The sequence below is a fragment of the Ochotona princeps genome, chromosome 10, assembly GCF_030435755.1.
Source record: "Ochotona princeps isolate mOchPri1 chromosome 10, mOchPri1.hap1, whole genome shotgun sequence".
Lineage (NCBI taxonomy): Eukaryota > Metazoa > Chordata > Mammalia > Lagomorpha > Ochotonidae > Ochotona > Ochotona princeps.
The window spans coordinates 44,792,082-44,810,731 of record NC_080841.1 but is presented as its reverse complement, the minus strand read 5'-3'; the positions used below and the strand labels follow the sequence as shown (position 1 = coordinate 44,810,731).

Sequence of the window (18,650 nt, the reverse complement as noted above, 5' to 3'; positions counted from 1 at the left end):
GTGATGTGCCCAGAATGGTGGGGATACTGTGCTGCTTTACCAAACCAGGTTCTTTGATTTTCCTGTAGCGGGAATTGACAACGGGCCAACGTAGAACCCAGACAAGGTACATTGCAGAGATTTACACTACAATGCAAGAGAGACAGCATAGCGGAAAGAAGTTCCACTTACTGGCTTTCTGACTGGAGCTGCACAGCACGTTACAGGACTAGGGAGGCATAGGCAGTTCCCACTCAGCACATCGCAGTTGGACTTATATCTGGCTTGGAGTTCTGGCTTCTTGCCCTCAGTAATTATCTTGATTCGCTGCCAGCCCAGCGCTCTGAATAGGCACTGTTGTTTTGCTTACACACAACACACAATGGGAGTGGTTCTCACAATTGCCACCCCAGGAAAAGCCATATATTGGTCACATTGAGCTACTCTTGGCCTATGGTCAGGGTATGGACACACCTTATTCAAGAATGGGTTGGAGCTAGCTGGAGATGGGTATGTAGACCAGGAAACTGACACACGCCCAGTGGAATGCGCCTCTGCCTTACTGCTCACACCAACTGTCATCTTTTAAGGTTAAAATAAGTCTTGTAAAAGAATAGCTGACCCAGAATCTTCATGTATGTGAAGTCCCCCACCCCCATCAGTTTTGGGGGGTTACTCTGGAAATTCACCTGAGAAGGTAAGGGTCTGCTTTGTGTCAAAATAAAAGCAGAAGCAGTCTTGGCAAGACAGGACCTAAAAATAACCTGTGCAGAAGAACACTTTCAATGTCTGGCTCCCTCCTCTGACTGTCCTCTGGGGGTGGTGGAGGACATAAAAATGCAGAAGTATCAAATTCAGACATTGCTCCCACTTCCTGTCTCAAATTCAAGCTCAGTACCCACAGCAATAGAAGCAGCAGTTGGGGGAGCTAGGAGAGCCCCAAGACAACAAGGCTGTCAGAGATGAGGGTCAGTGCACAGGTTCAACTAAGTTTGCAGCTCCTTAGCCACAAGGTAAATTCTACAGGTACTGACGTCACATGTGGGGGCTCATGCTGACGGATGTTAAAAGGCTTCATCTTTGCCAAAGGTTTTTTTTTTTTTTTCCAGCACAATCCCTCCTCCTCTCTCACTGGGCCTGGAATTCTACAATCAGATCACATAGTTACAGACTGAGAAAGGCAAGTTCCATGATTATCCATGGATCCCTAGAAAGGCAGGTACTAGGAATCTTGTTTAATAGGAAAAGGCAGACATGATGTCAAGAGCATGGGAAATCATTAGAATTCTGGGACTTCAGGTGGTGTTTGGGGTGAGGGATGGGGCCAGGGGACAGCCTGAAGGGAAGTGGCCTCAGTGGGCACAGGAAACTTGAGGCACTGCGAGAACTTATCAACCAGGACTCATGGGCTAGCTGTGGTTTTGCCACGTGCTACTTTCTTTCATAATAAAGCATTTATTAATTATGAAAACTTTTCCTTTGAGAACCAGACACGCCCCATTCATTAAGACTTGACTTTGCTTTAGCCAGTTGAGCTCCAGGCACTCCATTATATTCTCTCCCTAGGCTTGAAGAGTCCTATCATGAAAAGTTCAAAAATTAAAATTTAAACCAGCATTTTTAAAAATGCAGTGAGTTCCTGGTACTGCCAATTCTCATCTTGCCAGGCTCAGTTCCCATGCAGTTCTGATCTTAGAGTGATCCAGCGGGTCACTTCTCCATCTTCTGGCTAAGATCAAGTATAGAGTGGTCCAGCGGACAAAAGCCTGGAGGTGCCTGGAGGAGGGTGATTTCCATCTGTGCTCTTGCCTTGGAAAGTCTCATTTTCTTGTTCCCCAAAGAGCTGGCTCATCCTGAAGCTTAGGCATCCTGAACTCCGGCTTCTTTTGGAACTGAATCAGACACTGCAGCCGCGAATTCCAACGGCGTGGCCTTCCTGGTATGTCCTCCCCAGTTCCCTCAGAACTTCACTTGCCACTTCCTGTGCCCCTTTTCTCTTGCTCTGAATATCTATCAATAGGACAGAGACCACGGGAGCTTAACCTCTACAGATTCCTTTGACTGGCAAAGCATTTCCTCCTTGAAAACTGAGTTTTCTCACTCTTATTTATTTTTTAAAGATTTATTTTTATTGAGAAGTCAGATATACAGAGAGGAGGAGAGACAGAGAGAAAGAGCTTTGTCCGCTGTTTTACTCCATAAGTGGCCGCACTGGCCTGAGCTGAGCTGATTCAAAGCCAGGAGCAAGGAAATTCTTCTGGGTCTCCAATGGGGGTGTAGGGTTCCAAGGCTTTGGGCCATCTTTGACTGCTTTCCCACGCCACAAGCAGGGAGCTGGATGGGAACTGAGGCTGTGGGGACATGAACTGGCGCCCATATGGGATCCTGGCACACACAAGGTGAGGACTGTAGCCACTAGGCTACCACACTGGCTTATTTGATGTTCCCAGTCTCACTACCTTAGAAATTTTTAAAAAGTCAGAGTAAGTATACCAATCCACAAAGGTATGAGGGTATGGATAAGTGAAAAAATTAGCAATACTAAAGCCCAGTCCTGTAGGCTACAAAACTGAGCAGAAGGTAACAAAAACAGAGACAGTATCAAAAAGCCTTACCCTTAAACAGCCTGGATCTGAAACCCAACTCTACCACTCACTGAGAATATGCAACCAAACAATTAGCTAACAAAATTTCAATCGTGAGTTAGAGTCACACATTCCTTGCTTCCAAAAGAATTTTCCAGCTACCTACCACTTTTACAACCTCAACCAGCACTGGAAAAGTTTTTTTAAAAACTAGATAGGGTCCAGTTCAATAGCCTAGTGGCTAAATCCTAGCCTTGCATGAGCTGGGATCCCATACGGGCACTGGTTCCTATCCCTGCTGCTCCACTCCATGTATGTGGCCTGGGAAAGCAGTAGAGGATGACCCAAAGCCTTGGGACCCTGCACGCACATGGGAGACCCGAAAGAAACTCATGGTTCCTGACTTCAGACCAGCTTAGCTCTGGCCAAGCTCCAGCCGTTGTGATCACTTGGGAATGAACCAGTGGATAGATCTTTTTTTCTGTCTCTCCTTTTCTCTGCAGATCTGCCTTTCCAATAAATCTTTTTTTGAAAAACTATCTAAAAATCAAAACTATGTAAAAAATCAAAAATAATATTTATCTTTCAAAATGGTCAAGACCAACTGATATTTGTGGTTTTAAAAGTCCCTGGAAATTTTAATAGTTGCCTCTCTACTTTATACAGTGACTAGTATGAGACAATAGGAGTAATATGCCAAAATCCACCTCCTTTTTTTTAATCTGCTGCAACAATGAATTAAAATATCAGTTATAGTGTCCGAATAGAATTACCTCTTTGATTACTTAAAGAAAAAGTTATGTGCTCCAAAATCTTATCCCAAAAGCCAAAATATGTAATAGAATAAGCAGTCATTTTATATTTCACAAAAGGTCAATAGAATAGAAATGTTGGGCCCGGCGGCGTAGCCTAGCGGCTAAAGTCCTCACCTTAAAAGCCCCGGGATCCCATATGGGCGCCGGTTCTAATCCCGGCAGCTCCACTTCCCATCCATCTCCCTGCTTGTGGCCTGGGAAAGCAGTCGAGGATGGCCCAATGCATTGGGACGCTGCACCCACGTGGAAGACCCGGAAGAGGTTCCAGGTTCCCGGCATCGGATCAGCGCGCACAGGCCGTTGCGGCTCACTTGGGGAGTGAATCATCGGACGGAGGATCTTCCTCTCTGTCTCTCCTCCTCTGTGTATATCTGGCTATAATAAAATGAATAAATCTTTTTAAAAAAAGAATAGAAATGTTACAGTCTATATAAAACACATGGTTTGCATTTTTAAAATGGTAGCCCTCTCCCTACATCCCAGCTCAACCTGTCCGTCATCAGGAAATGCCCTTCCTCAAAAACGTGTTTCAAAACAGAAAAGTGTAATTCTCTGTAGGTGAGTTTAAATTTCCTGCAATTCTGTGTATGGCCTTTAGTATTTTCACAATTGATAGTCTCCACTAAACCAAACACCTCAAGGAAGTTAACAATTCAAATCACTGTCTTAAGTTTAAAATGATAACTTTTTTTTTTTAAAAAAAGGAAAACCTACCTTGGGATTAAATTCTACACCTGGTATGTTCATATCAAGTAAATTCTACTTTTTGGATAATCCTCACAAATTTTCAATTACCTTTTCCTCCATAAAATCAATTATTGGTCTTTCCGTGTTAAAACATTTTTCAATATTACAAACGTGAGCACAATCCCCACAATAATCATTACTTACAGCTTTGAAAATAAAACTTGTTTCACAAGCTAAAAGATATCTCACTGCACAGCACCAAAGCTCTGGGCTTCTGTTCCAGCAAGCTGACTGACTAAAGGATCAGATTTAGGCTTCTTGGCAAAGTTCCAACAGAATACAGAGAGGAAGATTTCTCCAGAAAAAAAAAATAGAAAAACCAATGATGTCTTGACAGTCCAGTGGTTCCAAACTGTCTAGTATATGCACATTTTCATCCAGGAAAAAAGCAAAACAAAGGCTTCCACAGTCAAAGTCACCACTGCCTCCTGGAGTCCTCTAATCTTAGTGCATATTAGTGCCTCTTGGGTAACTCCTCTTCCACTTCTCTCTCTCATAATTTCAGCCACCGTGTATATAAGCAGATCCACTCCTGTACCTGGATTTGTAGCCTTCATCCTTCTCCTTGGTGTTCCCCTTAGATATCAAATACTCTCTCCAAATGCCACACTTTGGGCTTCTATGAAATCCAACAATGTTCTTATTTTCCAAGTGAATGCCAAAGAGTCTCAGAGATACTCTGAGCAGGAAACTCTACAACCAGACCTGTGTCTTATCAAGGGCATTCTACCCAGGATCCCGGAAGAAAGGGTGCGGACGAGCCTGAGGCCCCAGCCCTGATCTAGGAGGAAAACCAGAAAAGCCTGAAGTCCCTGCAGCCCAGCCGAGGGGCAGGAGGCATGCCGGAGGCAGCCCCCACAAGAGCTGCTGAGTGACTGGCTGAGATGTGTAGCACAGAGAGCCCAGGTAACTGCCCAGTGTCTGGCCCAGTAGCCTCAGAAGATGCTTTCAGTCGGCCTGACACAGAAGCAAGCAGGAGGAATACCTTGGAATAGTCTCTGCTTCCTTCCAGCAGCCCAGCTAACCAAGAGTCCCTTCTCCAAGCTTCTCACCAAGCTTTTCTGTTTCCTCACTAGACTATAAGCACTTCAGGGGCCAGGGTTATGTTAGCACCATTCTCTTGTCTCACCCTTGGAAGGACCATGAGACAAGTTTGCCAAATGAATGAGACAGTGAAAATCAGTTGTACTTGGGCAGGTAAAAACATCTTCTAGCTTCTGAACTGGAAAACAGTGGGAAGGAGGTGGGGGTTGCGGTGGGGGAGACAGAACAAAAATCTACTCCGCTGTTCATACAAAAATCGCTCTTCTTAAACTCCTTTACAAAGATGATATTCTTGCACTTAAGATTTTCTTGCGTTTGAAATGTGTCTTGCAGACTACTTCACAAGCTTGCTTCCCGATCTTCGGCTCTCAGTTCTTTCTGGAAGCAGGAGTCCCGTTCCCCAGGAAACAGCAGTGGAACTCTGACTGTCCTCCAACGTATTTCACGTGAACTCCTCTGCTCTTCGCAGTGACTCCCCCACCCACTGCGCCTAGTCTGTAGGTGTCTCCCAGCTGCGGCAACGGACCGCAGTGCTTTCTGACAGTTTTCTGAGGCTGTATTCATTATGTTTCCCTGCAAAAAATTAGATTCCTCTTCCCACACTCAAGGAAAACCTTATTTTGGGCTCAAATTTCTTGTTCAATAGATGTGGCTGAAGGGTAAGGCAGATTCTGCACAGAACATGGTGTTCCAGACGGGATACAAAGACAACAGTAATCTTTCCATCTTTTAACAACGGCACCTGTGATTCTGCCCTGCCCACCAAGCATGTCACCTGTCACAACAGCCCCTTCATGGACATCAGTTTCCTAGGGCAGTCTTTCTTCCTTAACATTCCTGCACATCAAAAACTTTCTTTGGCCATCAAATGCTACCTGAAACTCCAATTCTCCTTCTGAGCAATGCCTCTTGGATGCCAGACAAGACACTTTAGCACAATCACTCACTCATTTTTCTGCACCAAGTGATGACATATCTTGTAAATATTTAGCTTCCCATCTAAACACCATCTCCTGTGGATAAACACACTCCTTTCATTAGTTTTGTCATTTGTGGTGCCCCTGTCCTGAGCTTTTAGTCAGGAGCTCTGATGCCTTGGATCATGTCTGCTTAACTGAATTTATACACCAGCCTACCGTATGTCATGTGGTTATTTAATATTCCTAATCCCTCCTGATCATTCTCAAATTGATGCCTTCCTCACAATTGCTTCTGTGAGCCCTCACATTCTAATTCCCACCACCTTCTGCATAGTGTCCCATCATGTGTTTTTTTTCCATCATGAGTTTTTCGTGTGAATTTTTTTTTTGCCCTTGGCCCCCCAGCCTCAGGGCCTCACCTACTAGGATTTATCGTGCAAATAATAAACTATTTCAAGCTTGGTTCTTCCAAAATTAAGCTCTGTCCCGTTTGAAAAAAACAAGTCCATACTCAGCCTGGCATCCCAAGTCCTCTGTAACCTGGCCCTGTTGTAGTTACTCTACGTCTCTCTACATTGAAATACGTGATCTTGAGCTTCAGAAGCCCCCTTCCTATTCACTCTTCCTCAAACACAACATAAGCCACAGACATACCCTAGAAGGCACACCAGGGATACAGCCTGGACCACTGTGGTGACTTTGATCTTTTATACTCCTCCCTCTGAACTTGTTCTTCCATAGGGTCTCACAGTAGTGGATCTGAGGGGCATTGACAGTACTAGCAAGGTTAACACAATATTACACTTACCACTCTTTCCCTCTCCCCCCAAAACACACACACACACTAGCTTTTCATACTATTTTGCTAGCCAAAACTGCTTTTTGTTACAACTTGCCAATCATCCAATAGCTAGTTCTCAAATGAGGACCAAACTCCAATTCTACTTCCCTACAGGTCTTTTTTCATTGTTCTCCACCCACAATAATCCTCTCTGACCTAGCATGACTTATTCTTTATGTAAGCATCTGGCACTTAATCTTAGACAAGTTGTTATGTTCTAGGTTCTAGGTGTTCCAGTGTGTCAATCCTGTTTTAGAAGCACTCAGGGGAGCAGGGGGAAATGGAAAGCTAGTGTTTGATGAGCACAGAATTTCAGTTTGGGTTGAAAAAGTTCAAGAGTCAGAAAGCAATTGATGGTTGTGCAATAACATGAATTTAAGTAATGATATGGGGTTGTACACATAAAAATAGTCAAAACTGTATGTTTTGGATTATGTATATTTTACAATATAAAAGTATGATAGTCACCAAGGATCAAATATTGTGCTTCATCATTCTTCACAAGTCTGACAGTAGTATTCATTGGACCACTTGATAAAATTAACAAATATTTGCTGCAATATCACAAGATAATAGTGACATATAAGCATTTAAAGATGACTTTGCAGTGTACACATTCCCTTCAACAGAAGCCAGTATAAACATTTCATCTGGCAGAAACCCATCAGTGAAGCAAGACAGACAGGAATTTATCTTAATTTTCTAAATGAATAAATGATAGCTCAAAAAAGTTTAGTGACTCAACTGTGGGCACACATACAGTTGCAAACAAAGCTGATTCATCTGGATCTCTTGAATCTGAGAAATTTCACAAGCTTTTAATTCACTTTTCACCTGGTGGGAGCAAACAATTGATGTTCTTGTCTCCTACGCAATTCCATGCTAGAGCGTGTTTCACCACGCAGGGTAATGAGTCTTCACCACATGCCCTTACATTAGCAGCTACTTCCCCAATCCCCGAAGACAGGGAGGGCTCCCGGGTTCTCGACTGAATCTCTACCTTGTGCGTAGCTCCCCCTACACACACACCCCTTCTTGTGGCCTAATTCCATTTGGTGATGTGACATCTTAGCCCTGATGTCAGTCAGACAGAAGTGCTTCAAGGTGAGTCAGGTGAAGAGAACAGAGAACTTTTTTTTTTAAGGATCACTAAAGACAATCAAAGTTCCTCTAAGAAAACTGTGTGGATCAACAAGTCACAAAGATTTAGGATATAAAGAACCATTTAGGTATTGACAGGGATACCTCATTGCCTTAAAAGGCCTGTTCTGGTCTCCCTGTGTGGTTAAGAACAGAGTGCTGTGCTTGCGAGATAGTACACGTGCTCAGCATTGCTGCCTGGAAAAGTCACTTCCAGATTAGGCTTCAGCAGAGCTAATGGCTGAATGTGTCCCTTGATCAAGAAGGAGCCTGTTTTTAGACACTGAAGCTCTTAGAAGTTTCAACAGCCCCCTGAAGTCAAGCTCAGTTTCTTCAAAATTGATTCTCCTGAACTGTCCTATATGGGAGAGGATGCCTCATCACTGCAGTCTTCATAGCATGCCATTGTTAAGTATCTATAACTTTGCAGAAGTTGTTCTATGCATGAGCTGTGCATGAAGTTAAACGCACCCTTCTCTATAGGAAATGCAACTATGCTTCTATCTCCCAACTAAACACACCCCTGAAAGGAAAGGTAGGCATCCTGACATGTATGTCCTCATGCTAACCCCAATACCTTCTGGATTGCCTCTTTTTATAGAAGGCACTATACTCTTACTAAGTCTGCCTGCAGCAAGGCATTCCACACCAGAGGACAGGGATTTCCACAGCCCCCGAACTGGGGATATAATTAGGTACCACATCCATTAGAACGCTGCGGACGTCATCATGTGCTGCCAGCATCTGTTGACAGATCTCATACCCAGCATATCACTGAAATGGCAAATGTGGAGAAGGTAGCCCACAATAGAAACAATGGCATTTTATCCTTGCCCTGTTCCAACAGCTTGTCTCATAGGACATAAATAGAGGTCCCTGTGCTGGCTGTACTGAGCTCACAGTTCAGCGTTACTTTACTGACTCGAGCAGGTTCTATACCAAAAGTAGAAAGAGAGTATCTTCTGGGTCTATTCAAATTCTGCATCCTTCTGAAATTTTAGGTTCCCCTGCATCCCAGCACCTACAATACTCAGCAGTCTTAAGAAAAAAAAATGTAGACATTTTAGCAGTTGGTTGAACTGGGAACAGGATGTCTTTTAAAAATAATGTTTATTCAAGTGCTTTACATATGATTAAACAGTCACATAGGACTCCTTAAACCTAAAAAAAGGACAACAAGGATAAATATGGCAGGCGATATGTGTCAATATGCCTCTGGGAAATTGATAGTTCTAGCCTGCCATTGTACTGTATTTAAAAAAAAACTATCGATAGAAATCACCATAGCTTTAGAAAAAGAAAGACAGGAATTGGACAGAGCCTGTCTGTCAAACTTCCTCAAAATACAAGAGAATTTGAAACAAACACCAAGGAAATTCTTTGCTCATCTATGAAAAAGGCAGTCCCCAAAATCACGGAGAAAAATTTTAAGAACATTCCATGCTAAAAACTGAAGTTGCTTTATAGTTTCTAGCTGTCTGATGATGCATCAGCTCACTCAGCTGTCGCATTCGTAAGCCTTAGGCCATGTGCTTCCCTCACAATAAGCCCTTAAAAAATCAGAGAGGGTTTGACATTTTTGCTTCAGACTCGGCTTCTCTTTGTAATTCCTATCCTCTTGTTTCCAAGAGAGGCAGAGGCCTTGGGAAGCTAGGCAGAGACTGAGATGCAACTGAATCAGAGCTTTCAGTTGCTGGTAAATGGTAATTCCCAAAAGGGTAAACAAGAAGTGAGAGACCCTGATAGAAAAATAGTGCTTGGTTATTTGAAAATTATCTAAGTGTGAGACCTCTGTCCTTCCAGCTGACACTATTGGGAAAGAAGCATGGGATGTGTGTTTTCCACTATCACACATTCACCATATACTATCACACAGTCACCCACAGTGGCAGCTACACACAGATTCCCAGGCGGTTACCGACTTAAAAGCAGGCCCTGGGAAAGGAAATCCACCTTGCCCTATGCCCATGAAAATAGAAGGCAAAAGATGGGGCACTTGGCATTTGCCGTGACATTGTCATCCTCCGGCTGGGTTAGCAGGTCTCTGTGGTCATGTCTGCTCAGCCAGGCTCCGAACCCAGTCAAATAGGAGGCCAGATTTAGCCTGCCAGGGAGCATTCCCTATTTGTTCTAGCCAAGAGGATCAAGGAGAAATCTCGAAATGGTGGAATGTTCCACTGGACCTCCAGAGAGCGCCAACCAGCAGGACCTTTTAGAAGCTGGCTGACTCTTTCGACCCTATGTGCTTACCTCAATGAACTATAAATAGAGTGTGAAATAATTATTACTTGATCATGAATACACAGTGATCATACAGCATCCCTTGCTAAAAAGGCCCCACACATGACCTTCCACTACTCTTGGGGGAAAATCCTGGTGGTCGTTTTACCTCTTTCATTTGGAGAGACTTGGGTTGGGCCATGGACCACACATTAAGGTCAGTCAAGCGTTAACTCTGTAGGCAAGGTCATGGAGCCAAGAGTGGCCTCAGCAGCAGACCTGAGACTTTCAGAGCCACTTCTAACACTAGTCAGTGGGGGAAACAGGAACAAGCTTAACAACCAGCTGCTCTTCCCTTAACGATTGTCATTCTGCAACCCTCATGTTAACCATATACGCGCGCTCACACACACACGACGACCAGCGTCCTGCCTGTCCTGGCACCCTGCACCTGTTCTCTCCTTTCTGATACCCACCCCCACCCACTAGGGCTGCGAGACCACAAGATCACACAGCAACTCCATTCAGCACCCTGTGGCAGGTCCAAGGACCCGGGATGCTCAAGGGCTGGGGTAGCTGGGGATGTGGAAGCAGTACAGGGAACCCACAGCCACGTGGCCCGGCCCATGGACGGCGGCACAGGGCACCTGCTGACCTTCCTCTGTTGCTTCTCCCAGGCTGGGTCCAGGAGTAGGTCGCGGTCCCACTCCTCCTCCTGGATCATGTATTCATCTTCATCATAGACATAGTTGTACTGCACACCGGGTTCGATCTGATTCATGGTGCTCGGGCGGCCGGGGCTTGTGGCGCAGGGCGTGGGGTTCGGAGGCGAAGACGGACAGACCCACGGAGGCGCGGCGGGTGTGGCGGAGATGCGGGACAGACGGGCTGGCTGGCGGGATGACCTTCGCGCGGCTCCACGAGGGGCGTCAAGCCTGGGCGCTGCGTCGCGGGCGAAGCACCAGCTCGGGATGCGAGCCGCTGCCGCGCTGCTTAATAGCCCCGCTGCCTATCACGTGGTCGCCGGGCCGCGCCCCCGCCCCGCCCGCTCGGGCCGGCCCGCCCCCGCCACCCCGAGAGCGGTGCTAGAGTAGGGGCGCCTGGCGCCTCCCCGCGTGCCATGGTCTCTGCTGCCCCCAAACTGCCCTTAGGACGCGCGCAGAGGCCGCTGAGAAAGCGCCCAGTGCTGCATGCCGGTGCAGTCCCCGTTCCCACCCACTCTGCTCCCTTATGGCTGAAGGTGGGGGCAACCTGCGGGCGCATTCGTGATCGGTGCACGTGGGCCTCGGGAGCGACCCCTTAGCGGGCCCGGGTCGCTTCCCACCTCAGACACAGCCAAGTTTTCCAGATACCATTCGTACAGTCACGTTTTCCACGTTTTCTCCCTTTTTCATGGCTCGTTCACACACACACACACACGAATAAAGTTTAAAATTGCAAAATACACTCCTGCCTTCTGTCTTCCAGGGCAATGAAGGCAAAGAACTTGAACCAACTGGAAGAAAATGTCAGGAACCAGACCAAAGGCAGGAAGTGTCAGCTCTCAGCTGCCAGTCATAAATTTAAGGAACTTGACAATGGAGGACAGGCAGTCAGCTTCAGATCACATTTCCATGTGGTCCTCCCCTGTTGTATCTTCTTCCACTTTTCATACCTCTCCTGCTGTTCCCCTCAGGCCTCTCAGGCCAGCAAAGCAAGGATCTTTGGGACATGCAGAATGACTTTTTTTTTTTTTTTTTTTTTTTTTGTAAATCAAACCGGTATTCAGTGCCTGGCTACAAAGCAGAGTTGATGGGATCCCTGTCTCCCTTGAAGTGTGCATCTGAACTGAATACAAATTATCCACTAATGCTACAAGATCGTGACTCAGGGCTACTAATATGTTGGCATACTTGAATTGAAATTTAGAATTTTTAACACTGTTTCCTTTTATTGTCTGGGGACATTCTCACTAGATATGAACTGCCAGGAGGGCAGGACTTTTTCACAACTATCATCCTTAGCAGCTAAAAGTGTTTCTACTGCATAGTAAAGTGCTCAACTAGTTGAAGGAAGACGTATCCTTGGAAATTAATTTGGTTGGATTTAAATGTAAAATTTAAAGATACATTTTGACATTTGGGGTTAAAAATCATCCTTTCTGAACAAGTTCTTTAATAAATGTTAGCTATTACAGACTATTGCCAAAAAGTACTACAGTGTTCAAAAATAACAGTGAGGATTTCAAGTTCCAGATAAGATGGAATAAATGACACCAGATCTAGCATCTTGCTCAGGGCAACTAAAATCAGGGTTGGGGGGATATCTGCAACAGAAGTTTTCTATTTTAAGATATTTTATTTATTTATTTATTTGAAAGGCAGAATTAGAGAGGAAGAGAGAGAGAGAGAGAGAGAGATCACATCTATGGGCTTACTTCTGCCATAACTTTGGCAGAGCTAGGAGGAAACCAGGAGCCAGGAACTCCACTTGGGTCTCCCATGTAGGTTTGGGGGCTCAAAGACTGGGATCAGAAGTGGAACAGCCAGAACACGAGTTACTTGCTGCCCATGTGGGATGCTAGCGCTACAGGCAGTAGCCTAGGCTGCACTATGATGCCAATCCCTGAAACACAAGTTTTCAAAATATGGCAGTCAGGCAAGGAAGCACAATAGGGTCTGAGAGGCAAGAAATAAATTGTGTAAATGTGATGGTTGCTCTACTGCCTGCAGAAATATTTTAAGAGGCAATAGCATGAACAAGAAACTAGGTATAGCTAATGGTGTCCTAAACTGGAAGTTCAGAGATCAAAGCATCTATAATTTGCAAGGCCAGTTACAGGAGAAGAGAGAGTTGTTTGTGGGAGACAGAATCCTGGAAATCTGCAGTGTGCCCTTGGAATCCAGTCAGTGAATGCATGTAAGAAAAATACCCAAGGCCAAGGGAAGCAGCCCCTAAACGAACTAGAATCGATAGTCCTTGGAGCTCATACAAGGTCGAGAAATGGTCCTGTTTCTATCAACTGGGGTGGAATGCTCATGATTCACAGAGCATCTGAGAACTCAACAAGAGGGGAGAAATGAGCTGTTCATGCAATGTTGTGCTGGTCCTGCCAGTAGAACCTCAAAAGCAAGTCCTGAAGGTTAAAACTGGTTCTGGGTAATTTAGAAGTCCCAAACACCCTCAAACTAACATCTACAATTTCTACAGAAAGAGTTCACCTATCAAATATTACCAGGTGTACAAAGAAGCAAGCAAGTATGACCCATAATGTGGAGAACAGTAAGCCAAAACTGATCCCGAACTGACAGAGGATAGTACCAGCAGAAAGGAACATTAAAAGGAAAATTACCACTGTCTTCTCTATACTTAGGAAACCAGAAGAGCCCCTGAACAAGTTAAGAGATGTGGAAGATTTAAAAAAAAAATCAATGTGAATATCTAGACATGAAAATTACAATGCCTGAGACTAAAAATATTCTAAATGTGCTTAACTATAGAGTAGACATTGCATAAGATGAGTAAACTTAAAGATACAGCAATAGGAAAAACAACTAGATAAAGAGAAAAAAGAAGTAAGCCATGGGAAACCTTCAAGAAGCTTCATAGTGTTTAACTAGACTTCCTGACACAGGAGAACAGAACAAATACTTGAGGAAGCATCATCCAATGTAAAGAAATCAGTAAGAGAACCTCCACTTCCAGCCATGAAGGAGTAATTGGAACCAGAATAAACCTCTCTACCGAAGGAGTAATTATTTATATATGTATATATGGACAGAATACATTACATATATGGATATATGTATGTATGTACATGAGACAACAGTTTTTAAAGTGCTGGATCTCAGTAGTGACAAGCACTGATCTTGTGGGACGGAAACCAAAGAGGGAATTTCTGGTGTTGCCTGGCTTAATCCTTGAATTTCCAGATCACAGCATTGAGGACTGGAGGACTACCTGGGTTGAGATCATGTTCAGAATTAGATGGCACAAAGTAGTTAGTATTCCTATGACAGTACCCAGAGAAGAGGGCCAAAGAGGGGCAGCAAACGCTAGAGATTTTCAGTGTCGCACCTGAGTCAGATTTAGTCAGATTCGATAATGCCCTTCCCTAACGAGTTCACTGGATCTGAATTATTTTAGTAAAAAAAATTAATAAAAAGAAGAAAATGCTGGAGCTGAAGTCTTTTAATCCCATGAGTAATAGGGTCCATTAGAGGACTGTAGTTTCAACACCAAATATCTTGCATTTTTTTTTTAGCACAATCTCTGTCTTTAGGAAATTAACAGAGAATGAGTTAAATTTTAGTTCATAAATATGGTCCTTGAACCCATAATGCTCCAACTTGAAGTGAAATTGCCAGGGAAGGGAAATTACAGTTAATTCTACAGTCCAGAATTTGTGTTCAGTGTTGAGAACCCAGCATTGTAAGAACTTTCCAGTTATCAAGTAGAAGGATAATCAAGTGTGGTTTAACTAGAGACAGCTAGAGGTGAATGTGATGGGATTCTCAAAAAATTTATTCACAAGACAGAGTTACAGAGAGAGTGTGAAAAAAGAAATCTTTCATCTCCTGGTTTATTTCCTAAATGACACAGGGCTGGCCTAGACTGAAGCCAGGAGCTAAGAACTCCATCCCGGTCTCCCATGCAGGTGGCAAAGGCCCAAATACACATGCCATCTGCTGCTTTGCCAAGGCACATTACCAGGGAACTGGATTGGAAACAAAGCAGCCATAACTCAAACTGATATCCATGCCAGGGTCGCAGACAGTAGCACAATCCAATGTGCCACAATACTGGGCTCTCAGACTCTCAAAAACAGCTAGCTCCCTCTTCAAACTGTTTGAGAACAACTTTAGGGGCCAGTGTGATGGCTCAACCGGCTAATTCTATACCTCCAAGAGCTGCCCATATCCAATATGGGCACCAGTTTGTGTCCCAACTGCCTCACTTCCCATCCAGTTCCCTGCTTGTGGCCTGGGAAAATAGTGTAAGACGGCCCAAAGCCTTGGAACCCTGTGCCCATGTGGCACCCAGAAGCAGCTACTGACTCCTGGTTTTGGATTGGCTCAGCTCTATCTATTACAACCAGGGTTGTTTCACTTGGGAGTGAACTTAACATGGAAGGTCTTCCTCTCTTTGCCTCTCCTTATATCTGTAACTCTTTCAAATAAATAAGTAAATAAATATAAAACCCTTTAGATGTCATTTTTTTCTTTTTCTTTTTTGTTGAGATATTTTTTGCACTAATTTTTCCCTTGAAATTTATTTGTATTGATGTGAAATTCACATGAAATAATATTAACTCTTTCAAAACAAGCAAAAGCAAGACCTGGATGGAGTTCCCACCTGCCAGATTCAGAGTGGCTCAACCCTGACAATTGCCAGCATTTGGGAAAGGAACCAACAGATAGAAATATTCTCGTTGACTTTCTCTCCCTCTCTCCTTTTCTCCTCTCTCTCTCCTTTTCTCCTCTTTCTCTCATTCAAATAAGTAAAAATAAATAAATAAGACTGTTTTCTAAAATTCAGCTCTCTATCCTTTCACTTTGTATGTGTTTGCTGACGTGGTTTGTTTCCTATTGGCAGTATATAGAATGGTTTATTTTTAAATCTATTCAGCTAGTCTACATATTTAACTGGAGAATTTAGTTCATTTAAATTCAAGGTTATCACTGACGAAAAACAACTTGGTCCTGCTATTTTTTTCATAACTATTCCTGTTGCTTGTAATGGATCTTCTCTGTCCTTTTATTGAGAGGTTTTCTGCCCTCACATTCTTTCATGATGCTGATTATCCTTCTCTGTTTCTATGTTTAGCATACACTTAAGTATCATTTGTAAAGTTGGTTGGGTGGTGACAAATTCAATTTCTGTGTTTTAGAAGGCCTTTATTTAATCCTCACTTATAAATGAAAGCTTCACTGATTGTAATATTCTGGGTTGACAATTTTCTTGTTTAGCATTTAGATATGATCTCTCCATTCTCTCCAAGCCTACAGAGAGAGAAATATGCTGCCAATCTAATCGGAGGTCCTTTAAAGGTAATCTGACATTGCTCTCTTCTTAGGATGTTTAACCTTTGAAAGTTTGATCAATATGTGTCATGGTAATTTATTTAACTGAATTAATCTTCTAAGCCATTTTGTTTTTCCATTTCTTCAAGAACTCCTAAGACCCATATACTGGGTTATTTGATGGTATCCCATAAGTAGTAAACTCTGTTTTGAATTTTTCTTTGTTTTGTTTGTTGGGTTGAGGTGTTTCCAAAGTTTTGCCTTCAGTTTGAATATTCATTCGTTTACCTCAACTTAATTTGTTGTTAAATCTTTTCATAAAAAACAAGCAGGAATAGCTATCCTAATATCAGACAAAACAGATTTTAAGACAAAAACTGGCCAACCAGCCTGCTTGCCTGCCTGCCTGCCTTCCTTCCTTCCTTCCATCCTTCCTTCTTTCCTTTATTTCTTTCCTTCCTTTCTGCCTGCCTTTCTCTATATATATCCTGACCAAGAGCAAGAAATGGCCTGGACTGTATACAGAGGCTAACAAGACTAGGGGAGTTCCTGGCACCTTGGTGTCACATGAAGGCCATAGTTCTCATGGCCCTGCTGACCTGGCTGACCTGGCCAGTGGACTGCCTGAGCTGTGTGTGAGCAGGAGTCGTACAGAGATGTTGCTCCCTGTATCTACTCCAAGCCCCAGAGTCTGATCATCTGAGCCCTCCAGGAACTCCTGCCTTTATCAGATTTGCTCTCAATTCCACTGATGGTCTTTGGCATTGGCAGGTAGCCCATGCTTTCACATTCAGCTGGCTTTGGACACCTTGGAATCTATGATCCCAGGGATCATAGCCTGTGCGTGTCTGCCTTGACCTCAACTAACACCGTGGCATGTGGGGCCACCACCTTTACAGACTCTTGTGAAAAGGAGAGGAACACACTCAGATACAAACAAAAGATAAGCCTTCTTACTCCACAGAACCAAGAGAAGACCTCAAATGCCTCTCCAAAAGGCAAGAAAGGATACAACAACTTTTCAAAGTTATGAGATCCATATATACTGGCAAATCAGGCTAATCAAACTGGCTCTTTTATAGACCCAGATACCGTTCTTCCAGTCTACATCAAAGACTAGGCCAACATGCCTCAGTGGTTCAGCTCTGCAACACGTGTCCTAGCTATTTGGGAGACGCAGATGAAGTTTCTGGCTTCTGACTTTAGCCCGGCACATTGCTCACCATTGCAGTCATCTACGAAGTGAATCACTAGATCTCTCTTTCTCTCCTCTAACTTTGACTTTGAAATAATATAATAATAAGACAAAAAACTTTCTCTAGAATAGACCATACAGTAGGCTGTGAAGCATGTTTCGAGTAATTAAAAAAAAAAAGAAATCATCCTGTGTTTTTTTAACAATGAAATAAAACTGGAATAATTTCCAACATAAGAAACTGTAGAAAATGTACAAACACTGAATAACATGCTCCTGAATGGACAGTGGCCATGGAAGAAATCAAAAGGAAAATAAAAAATCTCTAGAAGCAAATAAAGAAGACAATTCATCAAAACTTATGGGATACAGCAAAAGCGAAGTTAACAGAAAAGTTCATAGCAGAAAAGCATCTACATCAATAAATTATGAAGGAATCAAATAAATGATCTAGTAATGTATATCAAAGACCTAGAGAAAAAATTAAGCCAAACCCCCCAAACTCCCATGTTCATATATTAAAATTACTGTTATCAAAATATCCATACTACCCTAAGAACTTTACAGATTCAGTGTGATCCCAACCAAAATACCAAAGGCATTCTTCTCAGATATAGAAAAATGATGCTAAAATTCATATGGAAACATAAGAGACCCTGAATAGCTAAAGCAATTTCAAATTACAAAAACAAAGCTAGAGGTAGCACAATATCAAATTTTAAGACATGTTACAGAGCAAGTATAATTCAAACAGTGGTATTGGCATATAATTAGACATGTGGATCAATGGGACAGATTAGAGTCCATAAATTTGTGCATACATCTACAACATACATTATTGATGGAACTATAAAATGATACATCTTTAGAAAACAGTCTCATGGTTTCTTAAAAATCCAGATATTATAATGTAAGTGTTATAAGAAAGTTTTTCTGATGACGGGTATATTCATCATTGTAAGGAGTTAGACTGGCTAATAGGCAGACAGGAACAGGTTCCTGATGGAATGAGAATGGGGAGTTTCTTTAAAAGTGTACAAAATGCATATTTCTCCCCAAAAGCTGCATTTAGCAAGATCAAAATGTCATTCCTCTGAGTTTCTAGTTTTACCATGAGAATACAACTGATAGGCAACTTTCAAAATGTGAATCCTACTCCTGT

The 18,650-nt window shown here is 43.2% G+C and overlaps 1 protein-coding gene across 1 annotated transcript in view; it reads right to left on the bottom strand.

The window, feature by feature from the left end:
• ACTN2 (actinin alpha 2) overlaps positions 1-11,272 on the bottom strand; it is a 70,627-nt gene extending 59,355 nt beyond the window's left edge. Inside the window, exon 1 of the mRNA XM_004578515.4 lies at positions 10,947-11,272. Coding sequence (XP_004578572.2) covers positions 10,947-11,072 — 126 coding nt within the window. The 5' untranslated portion in view covers positions 11,073-11,272. The remainder of the gene's footprint in view (positions 1-10,946) is intronic.
• Positions 11,273-18,650: the final 7,378 nt, after the last annotated feature.